Source organism: Rhincodon typus, chromosome 2, assembly GCF_021869965.1.
Source record: "Rhincodon typus isolate 14 chromosome 2, sRhiTyp1.1, whole genome shotgun sequence".
NCBI classification, from domain to species: Eukaryota; Metazoa; Chordata; class Chondrichthyes; order Orectolobiformes; family Rhincodontidae; genus Rhincodon; species Rhincodon typus.
In genome coordinates, this window is record NC_063333.1 from 22,782,218 (window position 1) to 22,800,689 (window position 18,472).

An 18,472-nucleotide genomic window follows, 5' to 3' on the forward strand; every position below is an offset into this window, starting at 1 on the left:
CCCCTCCCCCTTTTCTGATGAAGGGTCTAGGCCCGAAACGTCAGCCTTTCTGCTCCTATGATGCTGCTTGGCCTGCTGTGTTCATCCAGCCCTGCACCTTGTTGTCTCGGATTCTCCAGCATCTGCAGTTCCTACTATCTCTAGTGCTGTTAATAGTTCAGTGCAGCAGAAAGTGAGGGTGAAAGGCCTTAAGCAGTCAACATGGCTTTGTGCGTGGGAAATTGTGTCTCACTCACTTGATTGAGTTTTTTGAAGAAGTGACAAAAATAATTGATGAAGGCAGAGGGGTGGATGTTGTCTATATGGACGTCAAGGTATTTGACAAGATTCCGCATGTTAGACTGGTTAGCAAAGTTAGATCACATGGAATCCAAGGAGAGCTAGCCATTTAGATACAAAATTGGCTTGAAGATAGGAGACAGAATTTGGTGGTGAATAGTTGTTTTTCGGATTGGAGGCCTGTGACCAGCGGTGTGCTGCAAGGATCGGTGCTGGGTCCGCCTCTTTTTGTCAAAATTATTTGGATGTGAATGCAGGAGGAAAGGTCAGTAAGTTTGTAGATGACACCAAAATTGGCGATGTAGTGGACAGTGAAGAAGGTTAACTCAGAGTACAAGAGGACCTTGATCTGATGGGCTGAGGAGTGGCAGATAGAGTTTAACTTAGACAAATGTGAGGTGTTGCATTTTAGTAAGGCAAATCAAGGCAGGAATTATACACTTATAGTAGGCTTCTGGGGAGTGTTGCCGAACAAAAAGACCTGGGGGTGCAGGTTCATAGGTCCTTGAAGTGAATTCAGAAGAGTGTTTTCTCCCAAGATAAGAAGATGGACCATGAGAATGTGAACAGTTATTCAGGCAGTCCATTACTGAATGGTTTTTGAGTGAGTTTCAAGGTCAGGTTGTTGAGAGTGATGGATCGTAAGCCCATATGAAGTTCTATGACATTTGATCGTCCTCATTTGGGGGGAATTGCTGAGACCTTGACAAGCGTCGAGCCTGCTTGAGGTTGGTACCTTGAACCAGTAAAACCATTTCTCTATTTTGAATTCGCATTCCTATCTCCTTCCAATAACCTTTGATTCCCTTGCCTGACAATAATCTATTTAACTCGTCTTAAAAATCTTTATCTCTATGAAGGAATGGTAAATTTAATCAGTTAAATTTAGCTCAACGCTTAAATTTTTGATTATTTTGCTTGCATTCTTGTCCAACAACTTATAGGCATAAAGGCACAGAAGGTGGTCCATACCAGGCATCTAGAACAGAATCAGTCCTATTTTCCTTCTTTATTCCTATAACCTTGGAAGTTTAATTCCTTCAATCACCTATGCAAGTTCATTTTGAAGTAATTGATTGTTTCTGCTTTTACTACCTTCTTGGGCAATAAGTCGTAGTTCATTATAAATGCTGTGTAAAAAAGTTTGTTCTCCTACTGAATGCAGCCCCCACAAACTCACATTTAAAGGCCTCAAATCTTTAAATCTGTGTTGCCTAGTTATGATATCATCAGTTGACAGGAATGGCTAGTGTCCCTTCATCTATATCTGTTATCATCTTGTGCACCTCTTTCAGATCTCCCATCAAACTGTTCAGCTAGAATAGCCACAATTTCTCCATTCTAGCCTTTTGAGTAAATTTGCTCATCACTGGAACCATTCCAATAAAACTCTGCTCACCTTCTCAAGATCTTCATATCCTTCTTGAAGCCTGATGACCCTAAATAGGTTCCATATTCTGGTTGTGGCCTAGAGCTTTATAAAGTTCAGCATAATTTCCCTGTTTTAATCTTCGATACATTTATTTCTGATGCCTAAGATCCAAATGTGTTCCAATATTGGTTTTCAATTCTAAATAGGATGGAGCTTGTAAATGTGGGGTCTTGTGATGGGTGATGGTTAGTCCCAGGTATCAATGGGTGCATGGGAAGAGGGGTTCAGGTTGGAATGGTCAGGATGGAATGAGGCAGCACCTTGGATAAGGTGCACCACACACAGGGGGTGGGTGGGGCATAGACCAAGGAGGTACGGAATCCTGATCTGGAAAGAGACTCCACGAGAAAAGCCTTGCCACTTCCCATCTGAAACCTAATTGGGCTCGATTGCTAGGCTTCTCCTGTCCCTTACTTCCCCCCATCAAACTCAAAGTTGAGGCAAAGTGGAAAGCAGACCAACAATAAACATAAATTGGCCCTCCTAGGCTTCCCTAACCATATCCCATAACATTTCAGACAGGTTCGTTGCAGATTGGTTAGCAGCTGGAAGGCCACTCAAGGAATTTTATGGGTCCGTATGCCTGCAGATCTGCTGGCCGGTATCTAAAAAATTCTGCCCATTACTCGGTTTCTCTTTCCACAGATGCTGTCAGACCTGCTGAATGTTGCCAGCATTTTCTGTTTCTACCTTTTTAAAGTTAACTTAGTTAAGTTAATCATTAAATCTTTCATATCCACTTGAGAGCTTACAAGGTCTATGGTTGTCTCTGAAAGTTTGGTTGTTTCACGTAGCATTTGAAGGACTCTACCTCTGATAGTGCAACTCTTTCTCAGTACTCCATAGAATGTCAGGCTCTAATTTTATTCTGAAATCTCTGAAGTAGGAGTGGAAACTACGACTGTCTGACTCAGGCAAAGGTGCTACTAAGTGAGCCAAAACAGTATTGCAGACTCTAGCAAATTTGGAAAATAATCTCTCAAAGAATTTAGTTACCACCATGCTTGATTGTGTGCAGTCATTTTGTTAATCTCTTTTGATTTGTAAAGATGAGTGAATTCAGAAGATAGATAACATTATTTATAAATTCAGTCCTGATCAATGAAATTCCTTCTGTGATTTCACTCTTCAAATACTGCCCACATGGCTTGTAATACTTGTCTCTAAACCACACATCTATCTATGAATTTGTGGGTTGCTTGTATTGGAAAAGAAATAGATATTGACCATTCATGTTCTTCCAACTCCGTTTGTGTTTAAATTCTGATCCTGTTTTTGTCCTTAGTATTTATGCAGTGGGCTAGAGAGTCCACTGGAACTTTGAGTTTTATGGAACTGTATATTCTTTCATGTTCTTCTTTTTTATACCACAGGTTTTTATCTTATAATCAGATTAGGTTTATTGCAGATTATATGTTCCAGCCTACTCCAGAAATTGAACTGATGTAAGTTTAATTAAAACATAAAAACAAATTGAACAGTAGTTTGATACAAAGACTACATATTAAAATGCATCCTTTCTTTCTAAAGTGATATCAGCAACAACCATTTGTATGCAGTACAAAGGGATCTCTTTAGGACAAAGCATGGATTACCTTCCCTGAAAGTCTTGTAAGTAATTCAAGGTTATGAATTTCTTTAACTTTTTCCCATTCTTTCCTCCTAAAAACAGTGACTGAATGTACAGTGTGATTTCATAGGCGTCATCAAGTCTCCAGTATTCTATAATGCTTCATTCTGTTGTAAGACTAGACAATATCATTAGGTTGTTGAGGAATTTTAATAAAAACAATTTTCTTTCTGACAATGATTACAATACAATTATAATTACCTACAAATGTGTTCTGAATATATTTGATTTTTGTGGCTTGCATTTAACAGTAATAATGTCTGGATATGAAAAGGCCTAACTTTCAATAGCATATTTTCACTGAAGAATTACACATTTTTAAGGAGTTGTAACATGAGAATGACACTACATTGCTTCAAGAAGGCAAGAAAGAGCCCTTACAAGGTGACTCAATGATCATGTGTACAGGAATGGAAATTTGAATATTAACTCCTGTGGGGAATAGCATAACTGCAGGCTATCAATACAAGATAGTCACCAAGAAATCCAAGAGGGAATTCAGAAGAATCTTCTTTGTAAGACACTGCGTAATGTGGAACTCAAGAAGTAGTTAAAGCAAATAGTTGAGATGCCCTAAAGCGGAAGCTACACAAGCATTTGTGAGGGAATGGGGTAGATGATTATAATGGTAGATTTAGATGAGAAAGGCTGCGGGGAGACTTTTGGGAACATAAACACCAGCATGGACTGGTTGTGCTCAATGGCCTCTTCCTGTGCCATAGTACCCTACGTACTTATGAAACTGAGCTATCTGTCTCTGAGACAGGCTCGGGATTGTTGATGATTGGTCAGTCAACCAAGGTAACCACTTAAGCTTGGAAAAATAACGGTTTTGCTCCACACAATCCTGTAAGTGAGATGACTGGTTGGACAAGTAATGCAAACCATGACCGATTATTTTGGTATGTAAGCGATTTTACCTTGTGGAATTTCTGAGCATATTTATGCGCACAGAAGGTACCAAAATTTCTTCCAACTAAGTAGTGAGAGCATGAAGGCTGTATTTACTATTCATGTTACAAACTGCGTTCCCGAGCTACTGATTCTATTTCTCTCCCTGGCAATTGTCCAAGGCTGTGGTTTATATCCTTGGTCCTGTATTTGACCCCAATATGAGTTTCTGACACAGACCTAACCCTTGCAGATGACACTAAGATTGGTGGAGTAGCAGATAGTGAAGGGGACTGTCGGAGAATGCAGGAGAATATAGATAGGTTAGAGAGTTGGGCGGAGAGATGGCAGATGGAGTTCAACCCAGGCAAATGCGAGGTGATGTATTTTGGAAGATCCAATTCAAGAACGAACGATACGGTAAACGGAAAAGCCCTGGGGAAAATTGATGCACAGAAAGATCTGGGTGTTCAGGTCCATTGTACCCTGAAGGTGGCAACGCAGGTCGATAGAGTGGTCAAGAAGGCATACGGCATGCTTTCATTCATTGGACGGGGTATTGAGTACAAGAGTTGGCAGGTCATGTTACAGTTGTATAGGACTTTGGTTTGGCCACGTTTGGAATACTGCATAGAGTTCTGGTCGCCACATTACCAAAAGGATGTGGATGCTTTGGAGAGGGTGCAGAGGAGGTTCACTAGGATGTTGCCTGGTATGGAGGGCGCTAGCTATGAAGAGAGGTTGAGTAGATTAGGATTATTTACATTAGAAAGACGGTGGTTGAGGGGGGACCTGATTGAGGTCTACAAAATCATGAGAGGTATAGACAGGATGGATAGCAAGAGGCTTTTTCCCAGAGTGGGGAACTCAATTACTAGGGGTCATGATTTCAAGGTGAGAGGGGAAAAGTTTAAGGGAGATATGCGTGGAATGTTCTTTACACAGAGGGTGGTGGGTGCCTGGAACGCGTTGCAGCGGAGGTGGTAGAGGCGGGCACAAAAGTGTCATTTAAGATGTATCTAGACAGATACATGAATGGGCAGGGAGCAGAGGGATACAGATCCTTGGAAAGTAGGCGACAGGTTTAGAAAGAGGATCTGGTTTGGCGCAAGCTTGGAGGGCCGAAGGGCCTGTTCCTGTGCTGTAATTTTCTTTGTTCTTTGTTCTTTACCAAGACCATCTGTTTTCACATCCATAATGTCATCCAATTCCACCCCTGCTATTAGTCAAAAGCCTTTGATTCTCTAGACAAGACTATTCCAATAAAATTTTTGGCTGACCTATGAACATCTGAGTTAGAAGCAAAACAGTGTGCATTTAGACCCTTGAGCCTGTGCTGTCATTTAATAAGTTCATGGTTGACCTGATTATAACCTTATTTCCAAATTCGCCCTAACTGCAGCAACCTTTTACACCCCTACTTAACAAGAATCTTTCTACCTCTGCCTTAAAAATATTGAAAGACTGTTTCCACCACATTTTGATGAAAAAAATTCTTCCCAACCCATGATGACCCCTTATTTTTAAACAGCGAGCCCTAGTTCAAGATCCTCTCGCAAGAGGAGACCCGACATTCACGCCACCAAATCCTCTCAGGATCATTTATGCTTCATTCAAATCACTCCTTATTTTTCTAAACTCCAATGTAATCTGCCTCACATTTTGCATCCTCAATAAAGCTCATTCAAAACTCTGCTGCCAGAATCCTAACTTTCGCCAGGTCCTGTTCACCTCTGCATTATTTGTTACATTGACTAATTGTTTGGCAACAACTCAGTGTTAAAGTTATAATACTGGTATTCAAAATCACATCATAGCATTTGCCCTTCTTCAACACATCTAATCCAACAATGTTCTGAAATCACTGCATTCCTCTCATTTGTCTGTTTGAGCTTTGCCTATTTTAATTGCTTCACAGTTGGCAACTATGCTTTCACTCACCTCTGAAGTTCTGAAATATCTTCCTTAATTCTATTTGTGTCGTTCTTTCTTCAAGGTTTTCCTTTAAAGCTGGTGCTTTAACCAAACTTAATATCTCCTGCTGTGTCTTATTATGAAAGATTGTCTCTGTGAAACACTTTGGGACATCTTACCATGTTACAGGTTCTATACAAATGTAAACCGAAAGAACTACAGATGCTATAAATCAGGAACAAAAACAAAGTTGCTTGAAAAGCTCAGCAGGTCTGACAGCATCTGTGAAGGAAAAAACAGAGTTAACGTTTCGGGTCCCATGACCCTTCCTCAGAACTTTCTGTGTTCTGAGGAAGGGTCACTGGACCAGAAATGTTAACTCTGTTTTTTCCTTCACAGATGCTGCCAGACCTGCTGAGCTTTTCCAGCAACTTTGTTTTTGTTCTATACAAGTGTATGTTGTATAGAGCTATAGTTTTACAGTATAAATAAAAGCACTTTGGCCTATTGTGTCTGTGCCCATCATCAGGTATTATTAATGCTTACCTAATGTTTATGCATTTGACCCTAGCCTTGTATGCTATGGTGTTTGAAGTACTCATCTACCTACTTCCTAAATGTTGAGTGGTGGATATGCTGTGCCATGAGGTTGCACATTGTGCTGTAGTACAGTTCTTCTGCTATTGATGCTCCACAGTGCCTCATGGATGCCCAATCTTAAGTTGCTAGATTTGTTTGAAGTCTGTCCCATTTAGCGTGGTGATAGTGCCACACAACATGATGGAGGATATTCTAAATGTGAAGGTGGGACTTTGTCTCCACAAGGACTGTGCGGTGGTCACTCTTACCGAAATTGTCATGCCAGCAGATTGGTAAGGATAAGTTCAGGTCTGTTTCTCCCCCTTGTTGGTTCCCTCACCACCTGCTGCAGACCCAGTCTTGTAGCCATGTCTTTTAGAACCCGACCAGTTCAATCAGTAGTGCTGCTGCCGAGCCACTCTTGGTGGTGGATATTGAAATTCCCAACCCTAGCAAAGCTGGGGTCACTGAGAATTGGGTGAAGGTGTTTGCTGGTTGGAGTCATAACCTAGAAGATATTTTTTCTTATTTGAGGCCAATCATTTCAGTTCCAGGAGATTACCTCAAAAGTTTCCGTGGGAAGTGTCCTTGGCCTAACCATCTTCAGTTACTTCATTGATGACCTTTCCCTCCGTCATAAAGTCAGAAGGATGATTGCAGATATTTACACAATATTCAGTAACTTTTACAATTCCTCAGATACCTAAGCAGTCTGTGTTGATGTGCAGCAAGACTTGTGCAAGATTCAGACTTAAGCTGATAAATAACAATTAACATTAATACCATACAAGTGCCAGACTGTGACCTTCTCCAACGAGAGAAATGAGCCATTTCTCCTTGATATTTAGTGACACTACCATTGCTGAATGTCCCACCATCAACATCCTAAGGGTTACCATTGACCATAAGCTGAACTGGATCAACCATATAAATACTGTGGCTAAAAAAGCAGGTCAGAGGCTAAAAGTTATGTTGGGACGACTCATCTTTTGAGTTCTGAATGCTCCAGCACCCACAAGCTACAAGGCAGGAGTGTAATTGAATACTGTTCACTTGATGGATGAATGCAGCTCCAACAACAAGAAGTTTGACACCAACTAAGACAAAGCAGACTGTTTGACTGACACACAGTCCACCACATTCACCATTCACTCCTTTCATCACCAATGTAGATAGGAAATAGTATGTAACGTATATAAGATCCACCTCAGTAACTCATTGTGACTCTTCTCAGAACATCTTCCAATCCTGCAACCTCAATGATCTAAAAGGAAAAGGGAAGCTGATGCATTGGAATGCACCTTTTATGGGTTTCTCTCCAAGACACATAACAGCTACTTCATTGACCTTCCCGCCATCATGAAGTTGAAGGATGATTGCTGATAATTACACAATATTCAGTAACTTTTACAATTCCTCAGATACTATAGCAGTCTGTGTTGATGTGCAACAAGATCTGTGCAATATTCAGGCAAGTAGCCTTGGAACTACACTGACAGTTTCTTTACGATTGCTGGGTCAAAATTCTGGATCTTCTTAATAGCACAATCTTGTTCCTACACCTTAAGAACTGCAGCGTTTCAAGAAGGCAGCTCACCATCTTGTTGTTAAGGACAATTAGGGATGGACAATAAATGCTAGCATGGCCAACAACAGCCCCATCTCACAAATGATTAATTAAAAAAAGTACATATTCTGATCTGGACATGTCCTAAAAATGGAGAACCGTTGTGTCTTTGAAAATATCTTCTGGTTGTATTAGCGCATTGCACCTTTTTTTTTCTATTTATTTGTGGGACGTGGATGTTGCTGGCTGGCCGGCATTTCTTGCCAATTCCTAGTTGCCCTTGAGAAGGTGGTGGTGAGCTGCCTTCTTGAAATGCTGCTGTCCTTCTGCTGTGTGTTGATGCTATTAGGGAGGGTATTCCAGGATTTTGACCCAGTGACAGTGAAGGAACGGCGATATATTTCCAAGTCAGGGTGGTCAGTAGCTTGGAGGGGAACTTGGAGGTGGTGGTGTTCCCATATATCTGATGCCCTTGTCCTTCTAGATGGAAGTGGTCGTGAGTTTGGAAGGTGCTGTCTGAGGATCTTTGGTGAATTTCTGCAGTGCATCTTGTAGATAGTACACACTGCTGCAACTGAGCGTCGGTGGTGGAGGGAGTGGATGCTTGTGAATGTAGTGCCAATCAAGCTGGCTGCTTTTTCCTGGATGGTGTCAAGCTTCTTGAGTGTTGTTGGGGCTGCACTCATCCAGGCAAGTGGAGAGATTCCATCACATTTCTGACTTGTGCCTCGTAATGGTGGACAGGCTTTGAGGAGTCAGGACTTGAGTTACTCGTTGCAGTATTCCTAGCTTTGGCCTTCTCTTGTAGCCACTGTGTTTATGTGGTGAGTCCAGTTGAGTTTCTAGTCAATGATAACACCCAGGATGTTGATAGTGGGGGATTCAGTGATGGTGACACCATTGAATGTCAAGGGATGCTGGTTAGATTGTCTCTTATCAGTGATGGTCACAGCCTGGCATTTGTGTGGCCTAAATGTCACTTGCCACTTGACAGCCCAAGCCTGGATATTGTCCAGATCTTGTTGCATTTGAATATGGACTGCTTCAGTATCTGAGGGGTCAGGTATGACTCCAACCTTCGGAGAGTTTGTCCCCGATACCCTGATTCCAGTTTTGCTAGGGCTTCTTGATGCCACAGTCAGTCGAATGCAGCCTTGATATCAAGGGCTGTCACTCTCACCTCACCTCTGGAATTCAACTGTTTTGTCCATGTTTGAACCAAGGTGGTAATGAAGTCAGGAGCTGAGTGGCCCTGGCGGAACCCAAATTGGGCATCCCTGAGCAATTCTGTTGTTTCACCACTAAACTTGCATACAAAAATATATCATACCATGTAATTAGGACGCAAATATTTTACTGGAAATATGTAATATTATGAACTGGATCTTTGCAACCGAGTCTGGTACTGAGTTGGGAAAATTCCTAGTCCACTGGTCCCATCTGGTGAGAGTGTGTGCTGACACATGCAATTTTTGCTCTGACAGTGGGGACGAGTTGAAATTGGCACCGACAACCCCAGATACCGAAGTGGCCAAGGGGCTAGGTAAGTGCCAAAGCATAAAAGCAAAATACTGCGGATACTGGAAATCTGGAACAAACACCGAGTGCTGGAGCAATTCAGTAGGTCAGGCAGTATCTATTGAGAGAAATGGAGTTAACCTGTCAATTTCTGTTATGACTGTTCTTCAGAAGTGCTATGGCAGGCTGATTAAGGTAGCTGGATCGCTTCTTTGGGACTTTGCGCCAGTTTTTTCCAGAAACAATTTGGCTCTCATATCCTCTCACCTATCCCCACAAGCCCCATACCCACTCGCTTGAGCACACACCCATACCCGTCCCCATGCCTTTCCTAGCTCCCATGCACCTCTATAGTCACTCACCTAATATACTCCTTACATGTAACTCAGGAGTGTGTGGATTTGATGAAGAAAATAAACTTTTAACGATCTTGTAGTGATTGACCTCATTGACTATGAGGTCATTGGCCCAGGTTAACAAACCCAATCAATCAGGAAAGCCCTGGCTGACCAATATAACCAGGAGATTAGACTCTCCTCAGCTCAGGCGACTGATTCCGAGCTGGCTGGCCACAGCCAGTGTAATGTGCATAAATAAATAAAGGGTGACTTGGTGACGGGATACCGGCCTCTGTGCAGTTATTTCAGTGGTGATGGGAGAAAACCAGATGTGCCTGTAGAACATTCAGGAGTTGGGGTAAGCTTTTCTGGCACCATGCCTTTATTTGGAAAATTAGTCTCATTTGAACCTGCTATTGAAGACTGGGCCCAGTATGTGGAAAGAATGTGATATTTTTTCTGGGCAAATTATATTGGGGCAGATGAAAAGCAACGAATAATCTTCTGTGGACCTGCAGCATTTTTGGTTATAAGGGGCTTAACTTTCCTAGATGCACCAGACACTAAAACCTTCCAAGAGTTGACAGAGTTGTTTAAGGAATACTACAACCCCAAATCTCCTCTAATTCTGAGACACTCTTAGTTTTATTTGGCTGTTAGAGAACCAGGGGAATCCTTATCAAGATTTTTGATGTAGTTGAGATGACTGTCAGAGGCATGTGATTTTGGCTTAACACTGAATGAGATACTGCGAGACAGTTTGGTGTATGGGATTAATGACTTAGCCATGCAGAAGTGCCTACTAGCTGAAGCCCACTGGACTTCAAACAGGCAGTACAACTTATGTTGTCATTAGGAAATGTAGCAAGTGGAGCATGGGAGCTACAGGGCATCCCAATGGAAGTGGACTGCCTCACCACTGTGACTGAGCTTGGGGAGCGCCACTTGAGTGTAGGCAATCACAGAGCCTTACACAGGGCATATCCTTAGCAGAGGGACCCTTGGCCAGCTCACAGCAGAAACCCACAATAAAGCCAAGCCTCGGCCGAGGGTCTAAAAAAGTTCTTCAGGATCTGGGACGGCAAGCCATTGTAGTTGCTGCAGGTATGTGGACTTGAAACAGAGGAGTCCTACAAGGCCTGACTTGAGTAAGAAAACTCATAGGCTGGTACTCAGGAGAGTGCACACCCTGGAAAGTCCCCCAACATGTGGGTTGGAACAATTAAATTGCTTAGTGACATTCAAAGCAGAACCAATTAAAATTAATCTTTGGTTAAATGGTAACCCAGTTCCCATGGAGGTCAATAGCTGCGCAGCTTTATCTGTGGTTGCAGAATCTGTCTTCAACAAGATTTGTTCAGGACTCCAACCCTGATGTTTGCACAAGACCTTAGCTAGACTGAGAACATGCACTGGGAAACCATTGCCGATTAAGGGCACGACTTTGGTTCCGGTCTCCTATGATAAGCAGTTGGTGCAGTTACCACTGATGGTAGTAAAAGGCTCAGGCTCAAGCCTACTGGGGCAGAATTGGTTGAGAAAGATTCACCTGGATTGGCTCAACATTTTTCGATTAGAAATTGGCTGCCTCACTGAAGGCATAGTGAAATACCCAGGAGTTTTTCAGGAAGAGCTTGGGACTAACAAAGGGTCCAAAGCCACTTTACATATTGACCAGGAAGCAATTCCGAGATTTTGCAAGGTCCACCCGATGCCATTTGCCTTGTGTGAAAAAGTAGAGGTGGAAATCGGGAAACTGGAGAGCAAAGGAATCATCAAACCATAATGGGCAGCACTGGTTGTACCAATTATGAAGCCTGATGGCTCAGTTTGCCTTTGTGGGAATTTTAACCAACAGGAAACTGCTTCTCACAGCTGGATAAATATTCAATTCCTCGCATAGAGGACTTGTATGCAACATTGGCGGGGGTCTATCCTTTACAAAGCTGGACATCCGCCATGCCTACCTACAATTGTGACTGGATGAGGAGTCCCAGATGTTTGCTACAATTAATACCCATAAGGATTTATATCAATATACCAGACTGCCATTTGGGGTATTATCAGCTTGTGCCTTTTTCCAGCAGACCACGGTGAACACTTTGTAAGGGCCACTCCAGGTTGTCATTTATCTGGATGAAGTACGAAGAACAGGAAAACCAATAAAGAGCACTTGGAGAATTTGGACATAGTGCTTAAACATTTCTCCTGGGCGGGCATATGCCTTAGAAGGGCAAAAATGTGTGTTCCAGACACCCGAAGTGAACTACTTGAGTTATAGAGTCAGCAAAACTGAGTTATACCTGTTGGAGGATAAAGTGAGGGTTCCCAAGACTGCACTGGAGCTTAGGGCTTTCCTTGGGTTAGTGAATTATTTTGGAAGATTTCATACATAACGTGGCCTCCATCTCAGCATCGTTACACCTGCTATTGAAAAAGAGTCAGCCTTGGAAATGGTCACGTAGCCAAGAAGTTGCCTTTAGCGAAGTGAAAAAGCAGCTATTGTCATCTAAGGTAGACAAACAGGAGGCTGGAACAACTCAGCAGGCCAGGCAGCATCTGGTGAAAAGGAGCAGTCAACATTTTGGGTACTATGCTTATTCAGGACTGGATGTGGGGTAGGGGGAGGGGAAGGGATGGAGGCAAGAATGGTGGTGATAGGTGTACACTGGTAGCAGGTACGACCTGTTTGGTCGATGGGATGGATGAATCTGGTTGATGGCTGGAAGGGAGGGTCAGAAGATGGAATGGAAGGGAGAAGGTGGGGCTGGAAGGGGAGGCAGGAGATGGGTGGCAAGGTTATTTGAAATTGAAGAACTCAATGTTGAGTCCTCCAGGCTGTAGGGTGCCCAGATAGTGGATAAGGTGTTGATCTTCAAATTTGCAATCCAAGTCGATGCAACACTGCAGGAGGCCGAGGACGGACATGTTGGAGGTCGGGTGGGATAGGAAATTGAAATGGGTGGTATGTGGGAGGTTAGGTTGGCTGTTACGGGCCAGTTGGAGATTCTTGGTGAAACGGTCACCTAGTCTACACACCTAGTCTACATTTGGTCTCACCAATGTGGAGAAGACCACATTGGGAGCACCGGATACAGTAGACTAGGTTGGAGGTTGGAGACTAGGTTCCAAGTCTCACTTGGAAGGGCTGTTGAGGGCCTTGAATGGAGGTGAAGGAGGTGGGATGTGGGCAGGTGTTGCGTCTTTTACGGTTACAGGGGAAGGTACCGGGAGGGTTGGAGTGGTTGGTGGGGAACGTGGCATGAACTAAGGAGTAGTGAAGGGAATGGTCCTTGCTGAAGATAGAGAGGGGTGGGGAGTGGAAGATGTTCCAGGTGGCAGAGTCTAATTGGAGTTGGCAGAAGTGTTTGAGGATATTATGTTGGATGCAGAGGCTGGTGGTGTGGAAAGTGAGGACAAGGGGGCCCCTATCTTCATTATGTTTGGAGGGGGGGCTTGTGAATAAGAGCTATGGAGCGTGGAATGGAGTGGGCACAATGGAGGGCCGTCTGGATGACAGACAGGGGAAAACAGTGTTGTTTGAAAAAGGTGGACATCTGGGATGCTTGGGAGTGGAACATCTCCTCGATGGAGACAGAGGAATTGGGAAAATGGGATGGAGCTTTTACAGGGTACAGGGTGGGAGGAGGTGTAGTCGAGGTAGCTATTGGAGTCTGTGGGTTTATAATAAATGTTGGTACATAAGCGGTTGCCAGAAATGGAAATGGAGAGGTGTAGAAATGGGAGGGAGGTGTCCGAGATAGACCAAGTGAAATTGAGGACAGGGTGGAAGTTGTTAGCAAAGTTGATGAACTGCTCTAGTTCAGCCTGGGTGCAGGATGCAGCACTGATGCAGTCATCAATGTAATGGCGGAAGAATTGGGAAAAGTACTGGTGTATGTATAGAAGAGGGCCTGTTCGACATAACTAACAAACAGGCAGGCGTAGTTGGGGCCCATGCGAGTACCCATGGCAACCCTGTGGATTTGGAGAATGTGGAAAGAATTGAAGGAAAAGTTATTGAGGGTGAGGACTAGTTCGGCGAGGTGCAGGAGGGTATTGGTGGGGGTGGGGGGGGGTGGTGGACTGGATGGGTCTGGTTGGAGAGGGAAAAAGCTGAGGGTCTGTAGGCTGCCCTTGTGGGGTATGGACGTGTATAGGGATTGAATGTCCATAGTAAAGATGAAGCGCTGGAGGCCTGGGAGCTTGAAGTTACCAAAGAGACAGTGAAGTGTGTGGGTGGATTTGTGGTTTCAGAAAATTCCAAAGAAAATTGAAGTGTCATGTATCAGCAAAGAAGGTAATTGATTGGGTTGATGAGCATTTCCTTTTTATCTCTTATATAAACTAGAGAATTTTAATTATTGCCGGTGGAATTTGGAAATAGTAAATATGTTCTGAAACTTGGATAATTTAGCAGTAAGGTTTTATTCATCGTAATAAGTTCAGAGGTAGTTCAGTAGGATGATGCCTGATGTGGATGGATTGTCTTAGCAACAAAGATGAAACAGGTTGGGACTCTACTCACTAGAGTTTAGAAGAATGGGAGGTGATCTCATTGAAATATACAGGATTCTTATGGGACTTGACAGGGTAAATGCAGAGAGAATGTTTTCCCTCACGGGAGAGTCTAACACCAGAGGGCATAGTCTCAGAATAAAAGGGTGGCAATTTTACAAAGGTTAGGAGGAATTTCTTCTGAGGGTTGTGAATCTTTGGGACTCCTTGTTAGAGAGAGCTGTGGGGCAAAGTCCTTACACATATTTAAGGCTGAGATAGATAGATTCTTGATCAGTAGGGGAATCAAGGGTTCCTGGGAAAACCACAGTAGTATGGAGATGAGGAATGTCAGATCAGCCATGATGCTGTTGAATGGTGGAGGAGGCTCCAGGGGTCAAGCAGCCAACTCCTGTTCCTGTTTTTTAAGGTTTAACGTCTCATGGTTTACTATGTTTACATGTCTTAAGGTTTACTAAGAGTAGGAAAGTTGGTTATTGTGGAAAGCAATCACTTAGCTAGGACTAGGAGAGAGGTTCTCTTTTGGGATTATGGGCAGCCAAGGGCTAAATTAAATAGCAGAACCTCAACAGTAATATTTTCTGGATTCAGTTTGAAGTTGAAAAGTAAGTAAGGTCTCATGATAAAGTCTTCCTAAAGCTACCTGAGGTAAAAGAGAGGAAGGAAATTAAAACAGTCGCTGGCACTAGGACGCAACATTATGTGGCATAGTGAGAACAATGAAAGCATGAGAAGAAAGTTTCTGGTAAAAACCTTGGGGAGCATTGAAAATAAAGTAATGAGCAATGGAATTAAAAACTGATCAAAATAAAAGTTCAGTATTTTACTGAATCATTCTAACTCTGAAATACCTGCAAGGCTTCAATATAAAAGGCATGTGAATCAGAGCACTACGTCAACAAATAAAGTGTGTATCTCACAGGGTTTAAAAAAATTAATCAAAGTCTTAACTCATTTTCAGAATCAAATAACAGAAAAGTAAAACGTTCAAGATTACATCCCTCCAGAAGTGGATGCAGAAAATGAAAAAAACTAAACTGACCACTCCACTAGGTTCTTCAATTCAAAGTTGCCCAGTGTGGAAGACACCACTGAGGTCGAATGGTGTGAGAGAGAATATGAGAAAGTTCAAATAATTTAAGAAGTGATAATGCTCCAGATTGGACTTCTCTGTTCCTTGGTGCTCCATCCCACCACCAACTCCTGCTCCCATTACTACCATCGCCAAGAATATTGTGAATAGAACTATATTCAAGGTGGCATTTCATCATTCCCTGTTCAACAAGAGTTAGGGATGGACAACAAATGCTGGGATTGCCAGCAATGCCCTTATCCCATCTGAAAAAGGAGTGGATCAAACTAGTTTGACCAGCATAATTATTTTTAAATCTTTCTGAATGGAAGCAGTTTAATACGCCTCTGGGCAAGCACCTCTGCACCACAAGACACAAGCTTTACCAGTATAAAATAGCTTAATCTGATTATTGAATTAAAATGCAAATTGTATCAACACACACACATATCTCCAAAGTATTGGCTGCTTAAAGTCTAGAAATTCCAAGAAATAGAGAGTTGTTATGGCTTTTTAGGATTATATCACTTCAACCATGATAGAATAGGATCCCCTGAGTCTCCACAAAATTGCTGTAAAAACAATACACCAGAGAAGTATGTCCTGTGAGACAGTCTGAAGAGCAACTACATTATTAGGGAAACAATTTGCTCTATCAGTTTTGCAAAATATGGTTGCATAATTAATGCAACATACTGTGATCATCGCTGTTCTTCCTAGGTATTACAGGCTGCTTCCTGGTGTGAATGTTCTTGCTGACGAAGTGGTCCCTGTTGGTTTCAAGTAGCCAGTTAATGTTGTCCAATACATTTTTAGATTTGCACCAATTTGCATGGCATATTCTAGTGAAAATCCAACAATAGATCTGCTAACAAGTAAAGATTTTTCGCAGTATTCAACTGTGTATTATTCACTTTCTTCCTTTTAGCATGTATTTGGCTGCTGATGTTGATCCGTTTTTTTCCCTCCTATCACAATATCACTGCGAGTAGGCTGCATCAAAATGCAGCTGTTGAAGGTGACTGATCTGCAGATACATAAACTGAAATGTTCTTTTAAAAATCTTAGCTCTTATTAGAAACTCAAAAAACTGTGGCAAATGCTGCAGAGAAACTGTGTAATTGTGGCTGAGGAATGTTATTCAAATGTATTGATAAAAACAAACTGGTATAGATAGTGATTTAAAAGTACCAAAATATTGTCAGATAATTGTTTAACAGCGTATTTCACACTTTTCAGATATGCAATGTACTATCTCTTTTGTGGTAAGGGCTCAATAGCTGTTTCTATTGTATGGATATTTTGTCCATTGTAGTCTATTTTTCTCCGTAGCTCCCAATTGATATATTCCATTTGCTTACACGGATCTTGTGAGATTTGAGAAAATGTCAATACTTTATTGACTGCGAGACTAGATATGCTTGATTTTATTCTTCTGGGGGATTTGATTTTGTTCTAATGAAACTTATTTTGTAAGTTTTATCAAAATAAACACTTGGGTCTCTGTATAAGATGGTTAGTTTATACTTCATTCTATTTGTTCTTTACTGCCAGCAGTACATGATCCTGTAAAATCTGGTAGCATTTGGCTGATGACTTACTATTTAAATGAGGAGCATAGGAACTGGAGTGAGTAATTTAGGCTTGAGGAAGTCTTACACTATTCATTTAAATCTGTAGCTCAACTCCATTTACCTGCCATAGCTCCATATCCTTTGATATCTGGACTGACAAAGATTCAGGAGATCTCAATCTTGAAAGTTCCAATTGTCCCAGCATCCATAGACTTTTGCTGGAAATAATTTAAGTTTCTCCTGTAGTTTGTATGAAAATGTACATTTTGACATCGCAGTTAAGTGACCTAGCATTGATTTTCTTGATTCCCCCACTCAACGTCTACTATATTAAATTCTTTTCACGTTTCAAACTGCTTGATCAGCCTTCATTTGTCTGTGCTTAAGGGAGTAGAAGCCAAATTTATGTGCTATATCATTCATAATGTTATATATTTTTTCATGATTAACGAAATATATAATGTAACCCTGTAAATCTAAGTATCACTCTGAGATAGGGTGCACAAAGGTAAAACTGTACTCTAATTGTTCTGATTAAGTCTCTGTACAACCAAAGCGAAATTTCCTCCCTTCCAGTCCCATTGCAGTGTAGGTCAACATTCCATTTGTCTTCATGACATACTTTTGCTGTCAGTTTTCTTTATATTGTAAGGTCAGAAGTCATATGACACCAGGTTATAGTCCAACAAGTTTATTTGAAATCGCAAGCTTTCGGAGCACTGTTCCTTTGTCAGGTGAAGTGAAGAAAAGCGTGCAGGCACAGGATTTATAGGCGGAGAGATCAATAGGCAGAGAGATCAAAAAATCATTCAAATGGTATCAGTGGAGTGTTGAAATGCTGAATAATAGGTCTCTGAAGGTGATCAAGAGTGCCAGATGATATGAGTAAATTGTCAACAGCTGAACAGCAAGTGAAGGGATGACCTTCGATTAAATTGTAAACTTTCCTCCCAATTTCTCTACCCTTCTACAGTTCCTAGTTTCTAAATTCCTAATTGGAGTAAGGCAAATTTTAAGGATATGAAACAAGGACCTTTCGAGAGTTCATTCGAGTAGACTGTTTGCAGGTAAAGGGAGGACTGACAAGTAGGAGACCTTCAAAAGTACGATTACAAGAGTTCTGAGGCATTATGTTCCTGTTAGAGTGAAAGAAAAGGCTG

The 18,472-nt window shown here is 42.0% G+C and overlaps 1 protein-coding gene across 1 annotated transcript in view; it reads left to right on the forward strand.

The window, feature by feature from the left end:
* The window catches only part of LOC109931665 (leucine-rich repeat-containing protein let-4-like), a 123,611-nt gene that overhangs the window by 55,008 nt on the left and 50,131 nt on the right, over positions 1-18,472 (forward strand). The window contains exons 4-5 of the mRNA XM_048607350.1: positions 3,085-3,156; positions 3,242-3,322. Of these exons, the coding sequence (XP_048463307.1) occupies positions 3,085-3,156; positions 3,242-3,322 (153 nt within the window). The remainder of the gene's footprint in view (positions 1-3,084; positions 3,157-3,241; positions 3,323-18,472) is intronic.